Here is a 19,739-nt window from a genome sequence, read left to right as displayed (position 1 = left end):
TATTTGGGTTAAAGGTAGCAGCAGGACAATACACGAAGTCTCAGGGACTAGTTTTGCAGGGAGGGTGGCAGGAAGGCAATCCACCTTGTCATTGTACCGTCTCCAGCCCAACGACGACCACCAACCTCCACGGTCAACACACAGGGCAATGTGAGGGACCAAGCTTTCACGTTAGATGTAATAGAAAAACATTCTTTACTCTGCAAGTGTCTTTACAAATATATATTTATATATTTAAGCCCATTTCAGGCCATAAAAGCCCATAAAAAACAACCAGTACCTTTCTGAACAAGAGAAACTGCTATCCAGAAGTCTGAGGTGAAAGACTCCCACACAAGGGCTGCTTTGGCGCTTCTCTGAAGGCCTCTATTTAGCACATAAAACCACCTTAAAAAAATCACATCAGCCTTTTATCTGCAAGGAGGGGCACCATTTTTACCCTACCTTTACTACTCTCTGTATGAGGTAAACTGGAATCACTTTTACATAATCACTTACTGCTTTAAAAAGGGGATATTGTATCCTGAAGACCAGCTTTTTCCAAAAAACATTCGTGAATGGGTTAAAAAAAATAAGATGCCGCTCGTGGATCCAACCACAATGTGCTGTTGTCTCAAAATAGAAGAAGTTGATACTAAAAAGCTATTCCAGATACATACAAGTACAAACACTAGAGCTGGTCAGAAAGGTTCAGTTTCAACATTTTTAAAAAAGCAGGGAAAATTTTCCGCAGTGTGGCTTTTTACATTAATTTCCCCTGTCCTCACTTTTCTACCAGTTCCATATAACCCTTCAAAAAAAAAAAAAAAAAAAAAAAAAAATCACGTGTCTGTTGTAAGAGTGCAAAGTCCATCCAAATCTCGTGTTTAAGTTCGCTATCGCTACGCTTTAAAAATCCTGATGGCAAATAAAAAGGTCTCGATTTAACTTAGCAAAAGTGATATCTAGAAAATTACTCAACATCAAGAGGTCTTACAAAAAAACTTCAGACTACTAAAGCATTCTAAGGCACAGTGTTTTGGAAGAAGTGCTTTCTCCCTTTGGTGTTGCTTTATACACATCACGTGTGTGAGTCCGAGTGATGCACGGAGCTGCAGATGTATGCCATGCCTTCTCCCAATCAGCGAATTGCATCTTCTTGCGCAGTTTCAGACGTAGGCTCCCAACGCCGCATGAAATTCAGTTAGACATTGCACCAGCTGCTGAAACTTGGGTCTTTCTTCGGGATCTAGGGCCCAACAGCAGGCCATCACAGCAAACCTGCGAGACGCGAGACAAACGGAAGACATGAGAAGGTAAGCCAGGCGACCGCTGTCCCAACCCAAAAGTGAAAAACCAGCATCTGCCACTAGAAAACCTGCTGACCAGAGAGAGGAAAAAAACCTCTGCATCTTCCGATACACGATGCTGCACAACTCCTTCAGAAGACAGACACCTGAAATGATCGAGAAACGCACTGTGACAGCAAGCGCTGGTTTGATTTAGGATACGAGTCTGAGAAAATCCAGGAAGAAGCAATACATAGTTCATTGGAAATTGCTCAATGATTGTAAAAGCGTAGTTCAAAGTGTTTCTGGGTTTATGGGAAGGGGATTTAGAAGAAAACATGAGGCAGAAGGTAGGGCCTGTGCCCTTGTGTTAGGGTGATGAATGGACACCTCAAGCGCTGCCATTTAACTCCATTACGCACAGTACTTCTCTGTAGTCCTGCTGAGAGAACGGACATTCCCTCTATCTACAGATCTAGTGCCTTCCTACAATGCAGTGCCATAAACACTAAGCTGAACCCCCCCCTTTGCCTCCCTTCTCCCGGTCAAGCCCGTTTCTCCTGGGTGAGGATTAAGTGAAACTCAACTGCAACAACCAGCAGCATTTAATTTTAGCCTGAGTTCCCTGACATAGGTCACCGAAGCCACACAAATACTTTCACGAGGGTTTGGCTAAAAAAGGCAGAACAAACAGGCAGGGGAAGGCAAACCCGGCTCTTCCATTGATAAGGGTGGCTTAAACGTGCCGATTACAAACCAGACATTGCATCCCCTCTCCAAAAATGTGCACTTACAGTTCATCAGGGCAGTTGATTGGCTGAGCTATTCGATAGCCGTCCTTTAAATAAGCAGCCATCTCAAAGGGGTCGATATCGACGTACGGAGTCTGTCCCAGAGTCATCAGCTCCCACAGCGTCACTCCGAAGGCCCACTGAAAAGAAAGAGCGTACGTCATCAACAGAGCATGCTGAGTTTCGAGAGCTCCTTCAGACATCCCACAAAAGTGGTCATGAATAAAGACTACACAGAGTAAGAAAGCTTTACATAAATGCTATATATATCTCCAAGTTCTACACGACAATACTTTTTCCTGAATAGGGACAATTAAGAATCACAGAACAGGCGTTAAGTTGAACTAAAATTAAAATCTTAGTGCACGAAGGTTTAAGTGCTACCAAAAAACAAACCATAATCATGTATTTACTGCATTTTTCCAGTATGATGTTTCAAAACATTTGACAAATCTAAGGAATATTAAACACTAAACTCACTGTTTTGAAAAAATTAACGATTTTATGTTACATTTCACCTCTTCAAAACACTACACAAAATTCCTCAAAAAGGGAAATTTAAAGTTTCAGAAGAGCAGACTGAATAAAACCACCGCTTTTTAAAATCAAAGTCATCTGTGTATCTCAAGTATATGCTCAGAAGTAGGACTCATGGGAAAAATAAAGATTTCATCTAAGTAAACCTGACAGCTGGATCCGCATTCAACACATTCAGCCGACAATACTTGCCAAAAGGAGCGTAAGGTGATGAAAAATCAATCAATCAAGTCGTGTGCAAGTACAGTACAAGTTAAATGATTTACTAGCTGGTATCAAGAGACAAAATATAGATGGTGCTGATACCACACGCTGATGATTCACTGCTGAAGTTCCAAATGCTGCAAACATCAGGTTTTATTAAAAAGGGGCAGAATTCTGCAAGCCTGCAAAAGATTTTTGGTTTTAATCAAAGGAAACCCCCAAGCCCCGACGGGAGCCTTCCCTAAGGGATGCTGGCGGTGGCCGCTGATGAAGCTCAGAGGGGCAGGGGCCCAGATGCCATCTATTGGCAGGGTGGGAAGGCAGGGCAGGACGTCCCTTTTACCAGCAGTTATCAAAAACGCCGAGGCACAAGTGGCGGTGCACCTAAAACATGAGAATAAAGGGCGATTCAAGCAAAACTACTTAAAGAATATAGCTATTTCTAACCCCATAAGCAGCGGCATAAAAAAAACAGCATTGAGAGATGCAGAGCTTCATGTCCAACAGAGGGGAAAAAAAAACCCCACAGAATTAAAACTCAACAGGAACCGTGTTTTGTTTTTCTACGCTTTGGCTGACTGTTATAACTGTTGGCAGAGGAGGAACACATTAGGAGTGTTTCAAGCCAGCAAAACCATTTGAAAGAAATGCATCCAAAAAGCAAGCCCAGAACACACGCCAATCGCATCTTAACAGACACCACCTAAATTGTTTGTAACAGATTTCACCACCGATTATAAGTTCTGTGCGATTGATAAGTCGATTTGTTCCTAGCAAATAGACAAAAACACATTACACCATATTTGCGAAAAGCATCCAGGTAAACACGAAGCTGATATTTAGGACAGATAGTATTTTCCACACCCAGAAGAACTCTCAATTTTTGCACACTGCAAAATTCAGATAGTTACGTATGCAAAGTTAAGAACCATGTATTGGAAGTCGAGTTGGATTTATTCCTATATGATTCAAGAAGGAGTTCAGCATTGAAATAGTGTGGAATATAGGCTGAATTGCATTAGTTTTCCAAAATGATTATGATACCGGGGTGCCTTCATCCTAGTAAAATTCTACATTTCACTGCCAGTGTTACATAAGCTTTTATTTCCAAGTCCAGTCTCCATGAACAATGAATGCTTTAGTGTTCCAGATTTAAAAAAAAAAAAAAAGAATAAGAAATCAACATTTAATTGATCCCATTTAGTATTATAAAAACATGCTTTTACAGGCAACTTCCATTTCCTGTTTCTGTCTTCAAGTTTGGTATAACACAAAACCCCCCACATTTTCCAACAAGTACAGAAGTATTTCTGGAGCAGAGCTGACTCCTTCCCTTCCTTCCTCTTTTTTTTTTTTTTTTTTTTTTTTCCCCTTTTTTGTTTACATGGCTTGAGCACTAGTAGGGAGACCACAGCAATAAGGAAAAAAAAACACCCAACCAGAACTTTTCCAAAGTTTTCTAAACTAGCACATTTTGAGATGCAGATGACATCCTCAGGACATAGACCTGTTAAGGAAAGCATCATTACCAAAGAAAACACCCTCTTAGCAGGAAGACACAGATCATAAGGGCAAGTGGTTTACCATCAATTAGCACTCTAATTATCACAGGTCGATCTTCAAGGATTAGCTCCTGTTTAGCAGAAGAACAGTCCGTTCTGGTGTGCAGGAAGCTGAGCAAGCATGGTGGAAGGCCACCATGGATGCACTGACTAAGCTCAGACACGAAGGAAGGAAAGAGAGGGTGGAAGCAGGAGAAGGCTACTTAAGGAACACATTGAGAAAGCATTCACATGCAGGGATCGAGTTTGGAAAACCAAAGCTCAGCGGAGTTAAACTACCAAGAAATGCCCACAGAGGATGCCCAGACATGGACCTGTCGGAGTGGGACCAGAGGAGGCCACAAAAGTGATCAGAGGGCTGGAGCCCCTCTGCTGGGAGGACAGGCTGAGAGGGTTGGGGGTGTTCAGCCCAGAGAATAGAAGTCACTGGGGAGACCTTAGAGCCCCTTCCAGTCCCTAAACAGGTACAGGAGAGCTGGGGAGGAACTTTTTACAAGGGCATGGGGTGATAGGACGAGAGGGAATGGCTTCAAACTGGAAGAGGGGAGATTTAGATTAAACATGAGGAAGAAATTTTTCACTGTGAGGGTGGTGAGCCCCTGGCGCAGGTTGCCCAGAGAATCTGTGGCTGCCCCATCCCTGGAGGTGTTCAAGGCCAGGTTGGACAGGGCTTGGAGCAACCTGGTCTTAGTGGGAGGTGTCCCTGCCCAGGGCAGGGGGTTGGAACTGGATGGTCTTCAAGGTCCCTTCCAACCTAAACCGTTCTATGATGAAAACATTTAGGCTGCACTGAAGACAAGCGCGTACACACCAGACCACTGTACCAGACACGACGCGTCCAAGAGTGCTGAGGGAGCAGGCTGAAGTCATTGCAACGCTGCTCTCGTCACCTTTGCAGGGCCACTGCAACTGAGGGAGGCTGCTGGCCACTGGCAAAAAAAGCCACCCTCTTGAAGAGGTGGGATCCGGGGAACTACGGGTCAGGTAGTCTAACATTAGGTCCTGCTACTTTTGGGGAGCACGCGATCATGGAAGTCACCACCATGAAGCATAAATATGTCTGGGAACAGCCAGCATGGATTTATCGAGGGCAAACTGCACCTGACTACCCTGACTAGTTCTTTGCTGAGAAGCCCGTGTTAGTGGACACAGGGCGAGCAGTGGATGTTCACCTTGACTTCAGCAAGACCTTTGACATTATCTTCCACAGCATCCTTATACCAAATTACTGAGACGTTGACATTAAAGCAGCGGTAATGCTGGACTCAAGTTACTGTTACCAGCAGTAGTAGGCCAACCAGCAGCTGGTTATTAGTGGCAGTGCTCAGGTATCAATACTGTTTTACCAGTATTGATACCTGAATACCCAGACTCTTGGGAAGTTTGTGGATGATACCAACCTGGGCAGAGTAGCTGACAGGCTGGAGGACAGGGTTCTGCAGGAGGACCTCAAGAAGCTGGAGAAAATGGGCTAAGAGGAACCTCAAAATTCAAGGAAAGCAAATGCAAAGTCCTGCATCTGGGAGGGAATAGTTCCATGCACCAGCTGGGGATGACCACCTAGAAAGCAGCCTTGTAGAGAAGGACCTGGGGCTCCTGGTGAACACATCAGCAGTGAGCCCTTGCAGCAAACAAAAAAAACAAAAAAAAAAAAAAAGCCAGTTGCATTCTGTGCTGTGTCAGCATAAGTGTAGCCAGCAGGTCAAGGGAAGCAATTCTTCTCCTCTTTTCTCTATCTGCGACACTGCAACTGAAATACTCTGTTGGGGACTCTGGATCACGTTCACTAAAATAGCAGTCAAGTCCCAACACAGACTGCACACTGAATTTAACTGCCTTTTCTGCTAACACTACCAAGGAAAACAGCGTGCAACGGACAATTTTGCCGTGCTGGTAGGGCCTGCTCGACCTCTGAACTATCTGTCACACGCAGCCAGTGTAGGAAGCACAAATCACGGTTACCTATTCAGTGCCATGACTCTCCAACAGCTGAAGAAAGGGAAAAATGTCAACAAAATACATTTCCAAAATATAAGAGGAAAAAAAACCCAAACTTACCACATCGCTAGCACTGGAAAATTCATTGTTAACCAGGCTTTCAAGAGCCATCCATCGAACTGGTCTGTTTTCGTTATCTCCCAGGCAATGGTAGTCCATAGGAAATAGGTCTCGAGATAGCGCGTTGTCTGTAATCTTAACCTGAAGTGCATCGTCAATGCTAATGTAAAAAAAAAAACAGATGTATTTAGCAAACTTGGCATTACAGTTTCACAGAAAATATTTATGCTCAACCTTAAGTTTCAGACTCAGGATTTAATTGGGGAACGGTAATTGCACTAGCAACATTTCAAAGCTCTAGCGTTCTTCTAGATCGAGACACACTTATTCTGTGATTATCAAATATTATCAAAGAATGTATTTATTCTACGTTAACAGATAAGCACTAGAAAAATCAGCAGACAGATTAAATAAAATCAAACATTTACAAGTGCATAAAAACACAGTTAAAGCAAACAAACAACTCCCTTAAATTATTCCTCCTCCCATGGAGATCCCCTATCAGACTAATTAAACAAATTTTAGCTATGGTACCTCTGTAGCAATAATGAGCCAAAGATTTGAGCAAAGCAAGATCCAGTAATACCTCGTTAAAGCAACCAGTATTATTCGCAGCCTAAAAGCTTGTCTCTAATCAAGCAATCTGGTAGGATATTTATTCCCCTCAACAAGAGAGATCAATTCTGACTGTTGTGAGAAATAGAATACTGGCTAAGGGAAACTTACTTTTAATCAACAAAAGATCAGTCAAAAAAAGCACACTGAGCCTACTGTTTTTTTTTCCCCACCTCTGGAAAATTAATTCACATTCATCTGAACTTAAAAAAGCGTGCAATAAACTTCACTGTTCTCATAAACAGCTCATATCTGAATATGGGCAAGATGTTGGCTTTAAATTCTTATGACAAAAGTATAGAAATAACATTGGGTTAGGGGGATCGTAACAAAATGGCGTTTGCTGTCTTTTCATCTTGTCAATTATTTCTTTATTTTGATGAGAAAAATTAAAGACAAACGCTCAATTTGTGTCTTTCCTGCTTCACTATCCCAATTACCTTTTATTTTTCCCATTTCTGTGCGCTTTCAGGTCAGTTCATTGCCCTCAAAATTTACAGACCAGGAAATTTCCCTATCTAATCACTCTTAAGAGCTCAGAGAAATTCCTAGAAAAACCTCTGCTCCACTCTGGTGAGACCTCCCCCGCAGTGCTGCCTCCAGCTCCGGGGCACCCAACACAGGAAGGACATGGACGTGTTGGAGCAAGACCAGAGGAGGCCCCGGAGGAGCTGGGAGGGCTGGAGCCCCTCTGCTGGGAGGACAGGCTGAGAGAGTTGGGGGTGTTCAGCCTGGAGAAGAGACAGCTCCAGGGAGACCTTAGAGCCCCTTCCAGTCTCGAAAGGGGCTCCAAAGTTGGGGAGGAACTCTTGATCAGGGGGTGGAGCTATAGGAGGAGGGAGAACAGTTTTAAACTGATTTAGATTAGCTGTTAGGAAGAAATTCTTGACTGTGAGGGTGGTGAGCCCCTGGTGCAGGTTGCCCCAAGAAGCTGTGGCTGCCCCATCCCTGGAGGTGTTCAAGGCCAGGTTGGACGGGGCTTGGAGCAACCTGGGCTGGTGGGAGGTGTCCCTGCCCAGGGCAGAGGGGTTGGAACGAGATGGTCTTTATGGTCCCTTCCAACTCAAACCATTCTGTGATTCTATGACCTGTCTATAAACAAATACAATACAAAGGGTAATTTTTCAGTGAGTAGAGAGCTCTGACTCGTGTAACCCATGTCCAGTCTAACTGGGCCCAACTGTACCATGGGCATCTGAGACCAAAAGTACACCCACCCTTAACAAACCTGCCAAGACGACTGCAATCCTGGCTCTCTTCCCAAAATTAATGCACAGGTACATAGGTATGACACACTTCATACCAACTTCTCCCAGTCTGTCACTGCACAGGAACAAACCTGGGCAACAAAGGGGTGGCAGATGAACAAAGCCCTTCGAGGGATCCTGGCTACTGGCACTCTCTTTTTCTCTTTAAAAACCCACGGCCAGCCCAGAATTTCTTGTACTGCAGCATAGATCAGCAGATGCTGAGCTCCTGCCTGCATTTCCCATGCAGAAGTGCCAGGTGTACTATGAATTGATTTTTACCTGCCAGCACAGCAGATCAGAAGTATGACAACTAACGTGAAGCTGGACTTTGCCCCAGGAGGGCAGGAGCCAAGCTCTCGGGACTGCCAACCCTTTGCGCAGCAAGGGCACGAGGCAATTAATTCACTGCACAGAAATGAGGGGCTGTCACGGGGTAATTTCCCTGCAGCAGTTTACGATCTTTGTCTCCTGTGGTACCACTTCTCCCTCAACATGTTCACCAGAGAGGAAAAGCAACAGGAATTAGGAAAAGAGTCTCTAAGGAACTGTATCAAACTGAGCATCCTTACGTAGCGCAAGAGCCAGGAAAGATTCTGCTGGACTTGCTTGCTGGCACCAGTTCAGAAGCACAAGGGGTGGTTTCGGGTGGATCTCACTGCTCCCTCTGTCCCAGCATTTGCTGCACCCACAGTGCCTGGTGCCAGTACAAGAGGTGCAGTAGGTGAAAGAATATCCTAGGACAAGCATGAAGAGCTTCAGTGTCTCCCAGTTTTTCCTCTTAGCCCCTGGGATGCAACGTCAGAAGCTCTGTTGGCTCTGGTTGAGGCGTTTGAAGAACTGGGAGAAGGACTGCACCCGAGAGGACCGAGTGGTTTTGTGGACAGAAGGAATGAGGGACAAGAGTTGTAGCAAGAGTGACCCCTGACAACCCTGAGGGTCTGGGCAGGGAAGTCAGTCCACGTTTCAGGAGCAGGACCTATCCTGGGGTCAGATATTTTGATCTATATTTCACTATTAATTGCTGAGCCAGACGTTCAGAGCTCTCTAACGGACCGCAGTGGCACAGCCCCGAGGCAGATCGCACACCAGAAGGGCATGCTGTCCCTGAAAAGTGCAAAGACAGAAAACTGGGCTTCCACTTCAAGGACTACATGGGAAGAATCAAAGCAAACCCCTAATCAAAAAGGGGTAAAACAAGGCGCTTCAACAACTGTGCCTTGAAGATATTGGAGGGAGCGATGCCTTGAGGATCCCAGGAGGTGTTTCCAAAGGCATACCGAAAAACACTGTGGAAAATTAAAGAAAAACACAAAGGTGGCAAAAAGTTGAAAGAGCTGGAAGCCAAAGAACAGGAACTGAGACAGTAACCCTGTCACTCGCCCTTCACGGGCAACTGAGAAACCTGAAGGTTCTTGAGCATGCTCCTGTCTTTGCCTCCTTGCACTGGCAGAAGACAGGACCTGAGAAGACCTTGTAGGTATTGTCAAGGCAAAAAAGCCTCTCAGATTACATGTAATGCATGCCCCAAGGTCATCAAGAAAACACGGGCAGCAATTCTGAGAAATTAAGTATTTTATCAATATTATTTTCATAAAACAGACACAAGAAGAATCAAGCTCATGACTAGACCGTGAGGCATTTTATTTTCTTCCAAAAAGAAATGAAGCATCGTAACTGAAGGAACACAAGATGTGCCTTCATCCCAAAGTGATCCAATGATGATGTACTGTTTCACAAATGACATCATTTATGACAAAGGAGAGCTCATCAAATCTCAAAACCACTGCTAGCAGCCAATTTCAGGTTAAAGACTTCCTATTCATCAGTTCAGTTACCTCATTAGAATTTACTCAGTGACCAACAATTTGTGCACAGCTCTGAGGTTGCTGCTTTCTCCTTTTCTTTCATTGCTAGTTCGTTAATAGACCAGTACATGTCCTTTTTGCCTCTCTCCCCAGCCCCCAAAGGAGAATCACGGAATCACAGAGTTTTCAGAGTTGGAAGGGACCTCTAGAAATCACCTAGTCCAACTCCCCTGCTAAAGCAGGATTGCCTGGATCACATTCCTCAGGACCGCATCCAGGCGGGTCTTGAAAAATCTCCAGGGAAGGGGACTCCACAACCTCCCTGGGCAGCCTGTGCCAGTGCTCTGTCACCCTCACCGTAAAGAAGTTTTTCCATGTATTTGAACGGAACTTCCTATGTTCTAACTCGTGTCCATTACCCCTCGTCCTGTCAAGTGTCAGAAGTGCCACTCCAAATCAAGAACTTGAATTCAAGGCTTCAAACACCATCTTGAATTCTGAAAGGGAACTGTATTACTTGAATTATGATGTTATTTGCAGATATCATAAGACTGAGCTCATGGACTAATTGTTCCTTTAGGCATTATCAGATGCTAAGTTTAGGTAGAAAATACAGGGTTCTGCATTTCCCCTGATTAGGTATCAAAACAGGTGGAGAATGAGCACAATCGGTGGTCTCCGAGTGACTTGGTTTATCGAAAGTCACCAAACACCTCTAACAATCCGTACAGTTTGAGGGTGTATTCCAGTCAGAATCATAGAATGGTTTGGGTTGGAAGGGACCGTAAAGACCACTCTCAGTCCCAACCACCTGCCATAGGCAGGGATACCTCCCACCAGCCCAGGTTGCTCCAAGCCCCGTCCAACCTGGCCTTGAACACCTCCAGGGATGGGGCAGCCACAGCTTCTCGGGGCAACCTGCGCCAGGGGCTCACCACCCTCAGAATGAAAAACTTCTTCCTGATATCTCATCTAAATCTCCCCTCTTCCACTTTGAAGCCATTCCCCCTCGTCCTATCACTACATGCCCTTGTAAAAAGTCCCTCCCCAGCTTTCCTGTAGCCCCTTTAGGGACTGGAAGGGGCTCTAAGGTCTCCCCGGAGCCTTCTCTTCTCCAGGCTGAACACCCCCAACTCTCTCAGCCTGTCCTCCCAGCAGAGGGGCTCCAACCCTCACAGCATCTCCGTGGCCTCCTCTGGCCCCAGTCCAACAGGTCCATGTCTTTCCTATGTTGGGGACTCCAAAAGATGGTCTCAAACCCTACTTTGACATTCCTACCATTTAGAGAGTACATCGTATCAATCCATCATTTGACAACTAAGAAGTCTACTGGCAAGCAAAGCTATTAGGCTTTTTTCAAGCTTTTGAAAAAATAAGGATAGACAAAACCTAGCAAGAGTATTTAAGATGAGGATATTCTGCTTTCTTGAAAACCATGCTTTCTGGTTCACCTTTTGTTTAGAGGAGTACAACTATAGTGACAAGACTATTCATCCAGAATTTGTAAAAAAAACCCAAGCAGCGGTATATTTTGAAGTAGAGTTGAAGTTAACTAACTGGAGAAAGCCCATCCAAGCCCTAGCTACTGACGTAACATTGCCTGCATGATGACGCTATCCCGTTGGGTACTTACACGCAGTTTCTAGCAGCCAGGTCTTTGTGAATGACCTCCCGTCTGGCCAAATAACTCATTCCACAGGCAATCTGAATCGCCATATGTACAAGATCCTGCTGGGAAATTGCCTGCAAGAGCACAGAAGAACAATCAATGCAAAACTGCAAGCCCAGCACCTGCCAGGTTAGTGGTTTTGGCATATTCTGGTGCCCCCTCCCTTTAGCGGCTGATGCTTTCTAGTAGCTTATTACACACACTGTTGAAAACTTATGAAGACTTCTTACTATAAATATTAACTTTTTTATTTGTTTCTCTGGAAACTAACTCGTTTTCAGGGAGCAGAGCACAAACAGCAGTCAAAATTCTTGTTGCTATCTAGTACCAAAGGCTGTTGGCTCCATCAACTTCTACAAATTCACAGTCCTGTAAAAAGTAAACCCTTGCACATACTTATACGCCACGTTCGCTCTTCCATTTCTACAGTGTTTCAGAAACTTCACTGTGTAGGTGGACACACTGAAGTGTGGGTTAAAATAAACCACATACTAAATTAAAACAATAATAAATGGGTTTCTTCGTTAACAGGTTGTCATTAAGAGCAATAGCCATGTATTATTTCAGAAATCTCAAGAGTTTGCCTTAGGTATTTGTGGAAAAGCTCCATCTTAAAATAACTATGTAGGATACCAAATAACCCAGTTTTTGATAGTTAAGTAAAGTCATCCCTAGTTAGTAAGAGGCAACTCCTGTTTGAGATAATACAGATTATAAATACCATTTCTGCTGAAATTCTGGGAAAGGGATATTAGTGGGTTGCACAGAGATGTGTAATTCAGATTAAGCAGCAAAACAAGTAAAATCAAGGTTAAAAATCCTAGCGGTTTATCACAACTTGTAAATTAACAGAGGTAGGTGGCCCTTGCTAGTTTGAAATCTGCTACATAACAGGGACAAATGCTGACCTCAGGAAACAAGACTGCATTTTGTGCTGCATTTAGTCTAAAGAGAGAAGGCAAACCAAGGTGAAGTTGAAGAAAAGACAAGGTAATCTTAACAAGAGGGATAGTTTTAATACATAGACACATCCATCACTAAGCACGTACTCAGATTTTTAAAAATATGCAAAATAAGTTCTCATCTAGGAATATTTTCTCACTTCTCATAATATATATATATATGAAATAGGTTCCACTGAAACACAGCAGTTACGAATGCTAAAGAGCCCCCAACAGCAGTAAAAAAAAAAACAGATCACCTCTTTTAGTATCTGAAGTTAAAGAAATCGAGTTATTTTACTTAATACAAATATACAGCAGCACCGTAAAAGTTTAACTCAAGTGCTTTATGTTACTTAAAATAATTAAATACAGTAATTAAAGGGATACTCTATTAATAATAGAAAAAAATCCATAAATCTGAAAGTTCTCCATACATAATTTCCCCCTGTGTATTCTACCTTAAATCCACAACCATATACCATTTTCTCTATTTTTTAAAATACTTTTTGTGAGACGTATCGATATACCAGCTACTACCCCCAGCAGAGTTTAACTCAGCTTCGTGCCCTCTGAAGGTCCGTGATAACGCAGCCAAGAATGTTTTCCCTGTATGAATCAAGACAAACACTTGCTAAGGAACTTGCTTGCCAATTTTTCATTGTCACAGCCACAACTATTTCTTTGAAGGCGCACACACACACATATGACAAACCAAGACTAAATGTAAGGGGCAAGAAGTCACAGATTTCTGAGTGTACCTGAGGATTGTTGGCCTCTACCAGCTTGCACTGTCGCAAGAATAGTTTAAGGTTCCCCCAGTTCATGTACGGCAGCAGCACCATCGGTTTCTCTCCCTCTTCTATGCAGACGTGAGTGATAGGTAGCAGATTCCTGGAAAATAGGGAGAGAAATTCCCGATTTTATGAAATTGAAATTTGATAAAAAAATCTTCTCAAACCCTAAAAATTTGAAGTTATCATACGTGTTTCACTCCTCCTTATGGCTCAGATAACCCCCACGCTGCATTCCTTAAACATCTTCCTACAGTACCAACATAGGAATTGGGAGAAACTTGAACCAGACTGTACGTAGTTTCCACTTTTAAAAAAAAATGGCTCTTGTATTGAAAACATATTAGGAAGTCTCAAGGAGTTATAATGATTTTTAAAAAGGAACTTTGCTATTTCCTGCTCTTACTTGAAGAAGTCTGATAGTCAGGTGTCCCACCCACGAGCTCTACATACCCACGCAGCTCTACCTTCAACTGAGATAAAGGTCCCAGCTTTACAGGCAGTGTACAGAAAAAAAAAAAAAAAAAGCTTTTTGCACTTTTTAAAAAGTTTGACTTGCAAAAGGGAGGACAACAACTGATTTTGAATGATGAGAGGGGGTAGCTTCATTTGGTTTCAATTTTAAGCATGTTTCCCCAAGAACCTGCTTCTCCCCTTAATAAAATAACAACTGTATTTTAGGCAAGGTCTTACCTATAATAATTCTTAGAAAAGCAGATTTTAAATGCACTGTAGAACTAATGATTCTGCTTGAATTATACTCATTTCCTTCCCCTTAGCAGTAAGAGAGATCCATTACCAGCCTAGGGACTTGATGATGAGTGTAGGTTTCTTCTTACCTACACCCTTGCCTGTAACGAAGATCTAAGGCCAATTTCAGCCTTTAATCCAAATTGCAAAACTGCCACTAACTCAAGCTGTTTGGGGCATCAATTGAAAAAACTTAAAAAACCCTTAAGCCATGCCCTTAATTCTTAAGGAATAAATCCCACCAGTGATGTTACAATGCCACACCAGGACAACAGGCATGCAAGAGCGCTAAAAAGCATTTCCCGGTCTCCACGTGGGAGGGTACCTAATCACAGTATTTTTCTGTGCCATAGAGAAAATTATGAATACCAAGCAGCCTAGTAAATTAGCTAAACTGATGATCAACCCGCATATATACTGACTCGCATCATCACTAAGATCCCACCACATTTAACAAGATTTAACAAGAACCAGCGTAAACCAACACGTGCCTGCAGCACCTTTTTCTGGAATAACTAAGAATAGACAAAAGGAATATCCACCCATACTTCACTGCGAGGCTTGGAACACCGAACCAAATACTTTCCCCACTTTCCCACAGGCTGCTACTATTTTATTTTACTGACTGCGCAGCCAAGAACAAAGCTTATAAGCACTCCTTGCAAGAAGCAGCATATCTGTATTTTAAAGCGACACAAACCTAGCTTCAGGTCTTTACAGCTTAAAAAAAAAAACCCTTCAAACATACAAAATGTTGCTGAATTCTGAAAAATATGTATCTTCTCCCCCTAGGAAGCTTTAAGCACAAGTATTTTCAGCTGGCACGGATACAGTTTTGCTTATAAACACTGCTTAGCTTACCTGTGATGAAGTCCTCTGAGTTTACAGCTTTCAGTCAGCATCATTGTCACCTGTACCTCTGAGGCTTGGTCTAATGAAAAAAAAAAAAAAAAAAAATAGAAGAGACACAGATATAACTTTGGAAACAAACCAACATATTCATTAAAATTTGGTCCAGATCTGCAAGTCAGTCGAGGTCATCTGTGCACAAACACAACTTGTTTGCCTACTTTTTAAAAATGGGAGTTAAAAAAAAAAACCCAACGAGCAAGCCAAGTTCTAGGACAATATTTCTGCTTAAACAAACGGGGTGAAGCCAAAAAAGGAAATAAAGCCCACTCCAGGTGCTGACAGACTGCGCTTGTGCCACTTCCCGACAGCTTCTGGGCAGGCATGAACTGCCCGCGCTCAGCAGCGTGGGTCACATCATGCAGACGGGGCCGGCGCTGCTGGAAGAAGGGGAACATGCCACACGTTTCCCAAAAAGCACAAAAGTGCCCAGAAGACACTGGTTTGCTGCTGAATTACCAGTATAGGCTCCTGCAGTTTCCTTCCACGTTGATGGGAGACCATTTCTTGCTAGATTTACTCATTTACTTGCTCTCTACTTGAAACACTTGACTCTTGGTCACCTTAGAAATGTTTGCTGTTCCCTTCCCCGCCTTTAAAAAAAAATTTTTTTTTAGAAATACCCAAAACCCCCACTGCTGCCAGCTAAAATTCAAGCACCTGTGATAACTCCAGTATCCCACAACAATCAGAACATCTACTGGGCAGGAACAGAAGTGTTGCCTGTAACCCCTTCCCCTCTCTGGACTCAAGAGGCAAGAGAGGAGCTTCACGTGATGGAAATCAGAGCTCTCACAATCCCACCCGCCTCATACCCGGGTGCATTTTGTGTCCCTCCTTCGTGCTAGAACTAGTAGCGGTGTGCCCAGGCAGCAAGCTAGCACAGGAGAGAGCCCAGCAAAGGCTCTACTAGGATGATTTTACATATTACAGATGAGTGAAACCAACATTTTACTACCCTGGGAGGAAGAAGAGAGGGAAAAGAGAACTCATCTGCTATTTTCCCTTCTTCAGGGTCTTACCCTCCTTCCTGTACAAGCTCCGCCATCCTTTCCTAATTTTAACCCTGCAAAAGAAAACATGACTTTTGACCGAGTTAAGCGTGGTGAATGGGGCCAGTGCTGATGAGCACAAGGTAGGGAAAGCCAACCCAAAGCCCAGAGGGAGAGCACAGCCTCCCACTCACGGCAACAGCAAGCCAGTAGACAGGCTCTAACTATCATACACAAATTGGCATTTAGCTTTCCAGATCTGCTGGAAAGGGAGACAGCTTCAGGCGCAACACAGCTCCTGCCTAAGAAGGGTTCATCAACAGAGAAATTGTGCAACTCAAGAACCTGCGAGCCACAAAACAATCGGCTGGATCAAGAGAGTTCCCCTAAGCCAGGGAAAGGAACGGCATCCCGAGGCAAACTGTTTCAAAGGCTGCTTTACCACCTCAGCTCAGGAGGCATCAGACAGCTGGCATGCCTTCCCAAAAGCACACAGGCAATGAAAAAAAAAAAAAAAAAGGAGGATATCAGGAAATGGAGGTTATAAATGCAGAGGTCCCAGGCAGAGGCACTGAACCCCGAGCGTGCTTGGAAGCCTCTGAGGACCATCGCTGCCGAGACCCTGTACAGGCTGGAAGGACCAAGGCCACCAAAAGCCAGGACACAGCACTCTAGAGAAGTGCAGACACAGAGGTGCCATTAGATTAGTGACAATTATGGCGGCAGTATATTATGGGATGCATCAAAACGGCTCATTTCCTTGTCATTGATAACAAGTACGTCATATCGGGGGAGGCTAAGAACGGGTTCTTGCAGTGCAGAAGATATTTAAGTAATGGTTAGCAGAAGCCTCCAGTTTGCACAGAGGCATCAGAAAGAGAAGGCTGTACCTACTGCGTAGCGATAGCACTCAAGTGTTTGATAACATTGAAGCTGACACGTTGGAGACAAGACTTCAAAAGGCTTGTAAACAAGTAAGAAAACCCAAGATACTACATGAAAATGAAGTTATATAGGCATGAATGGCTGAATCACTCACCTGTTATAAAGGGTAAGAAGCATTAAAAGTAGAGGTGTAAAAGCCTATTATAAGAAGTTAGAAGAACCACCAGCTACTAGAAGACAGCTTCATGTTTAAATGCATTAGTTACCAGAACTCAAAGACCACAACCTCTTCAACCCAGCCCACAACGAAGGGAGGAAAGAGATTACTCGGTGTGAGTTTAAGGTGATTAACTCGCTTATACACTCTTCGGCCCTGTGCTTGCTTAACTGGTTTGCTTTTAATTATAAGAGCCACCACGCAATAATTCGAAGCTCTAAATTGGAGATTATTTAAGACTGGCTTCAAAATCTACAGAACGAGTTAAGCTGGTTCAGAGAAGGCACATATTCATCTCGTCGTGCTAATGCTGTAAAAGACAACACTCCAATGCCTTTCCCTTTCCATCACGCCGGGTGTTTTGTAGCAGGTCGCTGTTACGTTTCATTGTTTTCTTCCAGGTCAGAGACACTACGCTATAGCCGTCGAGCACCCAAAAGGACGATTGACTCCCATTCAAGTATATACGGAAATCTACATCTTATCTTGTGAAACAGTCCCAGCATCCGTATTGTGTTTTCTTATCAATATTATTTCCTTGTTTTCTGTATGGAAAAAACTTACACAACACTCAACACATTCAACGCACTCAGAACAAACAATAGCAGTATGAGGCTAATCCTCCTCTGGCTTAGACCAGTGCCAATTTAGAACAACCACACAATTTGATTATTGTGGTTTTCCACGAGATATAATTCAAAACAGAATATAAATCACCACTTCTTTGAGGGATTCTAGTCAAAAAGGGGTCAGAAAAATACCAAAATAACACTACTGGAACAGTCCCCACTGCAATTAAGACTTCTTTTTATAGCCATTTTTTTTAGTTACACACCAAAAAGTACATTTAAACAAACTCTTAGTCACATTTAGTAGATTATAACCACTTTTGAGCATCCAAGAGACTGGTCTTCATAGATTACAAAGAAGGTGATTTTGGTAATAAAACATTTTGTTGCAGAGGGCCTGGTGAGTCTGACCATCCCGCACTGAAATCCCTTAAAAGCCATCCAGAAAATCCAGAGCATTTCTGCCTTTAATATGAGAAATACGTGGTCCCAGAGCAGAGCTGGCGACAGCAGTGACCCAGCAATTCCGGCTTGGCGAGAGGTTTTTACAAGGAGATACTAAAGTGAATCCTACAGATTTCATTTTCCTGCCTGGGCCAAAGTGTAATCTTGTACCGGACCCGTATATCAAATCTCTAAGCGTTACATGTAAGCACACACACGTGGGCTTTTTATTTACAGAATTGTTTGTGTAGCCACACAAAACAAGACCCGGAGAACGATTTTGTCAAACACACAAGCATGCCCACAGGCTTTTGCGGCTCATTTTTTCTGTACCGGATCCGTGAAGTCATTTGATATGAACACAGCCACACACAGAGCTGAAGAGGGGGGAGAATGGGAAGGAAGCCTCCCACAGAGCCAGAAACCTCTTAAATTAGAAGAGCAACTTAGCGCCACGACAGAGGAGCCCGTAGTCTCCCATATATTCAATCTGTGCATCAGGAAACAGCCCCAAGTCAGAGGAACACTCCAGGGTAAGGCAACAATGGCTTATTGCACAACTTCTTCAAAGCCCTAAGTAAAAAAAAAAAAAACACCACCCCAAACTCCCCTCTGAGATATTAACGCTATTTGTGATTAAGAACACGTCAGTGCTCAACAATTCATGCAGTTGCAGCCTGATGATCGTGAGGTGCTGCCAGGTCAGTGCTTCTCAGCCCTGAAAGAGCATCATCCATTTCCACAAGGCCATCGCGCGCCAACAGCCGAGCAACCGAACAGCAAAGACTTCAGGTCACACGAGTTAAAAGAAAGAATTAATACCCAGTAGTAATTGTAGATGTTCAATTAGGACCTAGAAGGTCCAACTTTCAGAAGGTGTTTAAAAACAAGACTGAAATAGATGTAAAGACATTCCAGAGCTAGGAAGATGCTTTCAAAGCACTGGTTTTACCCTTTCTGGGCAAAGACCCTGGCTGAGAAATTCTACCCTAAGGCACAGAACAAGAACAAGCTCGGATTTCAAGAAGCTTTGATACGGCTGCAAGTTTATCTCATGATATTACGTTATTTGTATATAGCCAGGCACAATGGGGCTCCTGGCACTACTATTTTTATATAAGAGGCTAATCTCGCCATACAGTTCTGGCAAGTGTGATACTGCCAAGGCCCTTCCTGGTTCCTGGGGAGAAAGAACACCTCTTTGGTTTTTACCAACTTCTAAAAGGCCGTCTGCAAAACTGCATTTTACATCTTTGTTTACCATCACTCGTCAGTCACGTGAATCATTGTGACACTCGTGTGGAAAAAAAAAAAAGATCGCTGGCAAGTTTTGCGATGACACTAAGATCGCAGCAACGTGCTTGCTACGAGACCGGGCACTCCTACCAACTGCAGAGCATCATGCTCTGTGTTCACTGGGTGGTAGTGTATCGGAAAAGAGTCACTCCACACCCCAAATTACTTATCAGAGATGAAAAG

At 43.5% G+C, this 19,739-nt stretch overlaps 1 protein-coding gene across 1 annotated transcript in view; it reads right to left on the bottom strand.

Moving 5' to 3' along the window:
* Positions 1-207: 207 nt before the first annotated feature.
* Positions 208-19,739, bottom strand: part of RYK (receptor like tyrosine kinase) — a 65,257-nt gene continuing 45,725 nt past the window's right edge. Inside the window, exons 10-15 of the mRNA XM_082487014.1 lie at positions 15,106-15,175; positions 13,462-13,594; positions 11,724-11,833; positions 6,421-6,580; positions 2,063-2,199; positions 208-1,260 (exon numbers count right to left, since the gene is read on the bottom strand). Coding sequence (XP_082343140.1) covers positions 1,149-1,260; positions 2,063-2,199; positions 6,421-6,580; positions 11,724-11,833; positions 13,462-13,594; positions 15,106-15,175 — 722 coding nt within the window. The 3' untranslated portion in view covers positions 208-1,148. The remainder of the gene's footprint in view (positions 1,261-2,062; positions 2,200-6,420; positions 6,581-11,723; positions 11,834-13,461; positions 13,595-15,105; positions 15,176-19,739) is intronic.

Source organism: Vanellus vanellus, assembly GCF_965231255.1.
Source record: "Vanellus vanellus genome assembly, chromosome: 8".
Taxonomy (NCBI): Eukaryota; Metazoa; Chordata; class Aves; order Charadriiformes; family Charadriidae; genus Vanellus; species Vanellus vanellus.
The sequence above is the reverse complement of the archived record's forward strand: the minus strand, read 5'-3'. Positions and strand labels throughout refer to the sequence as shown.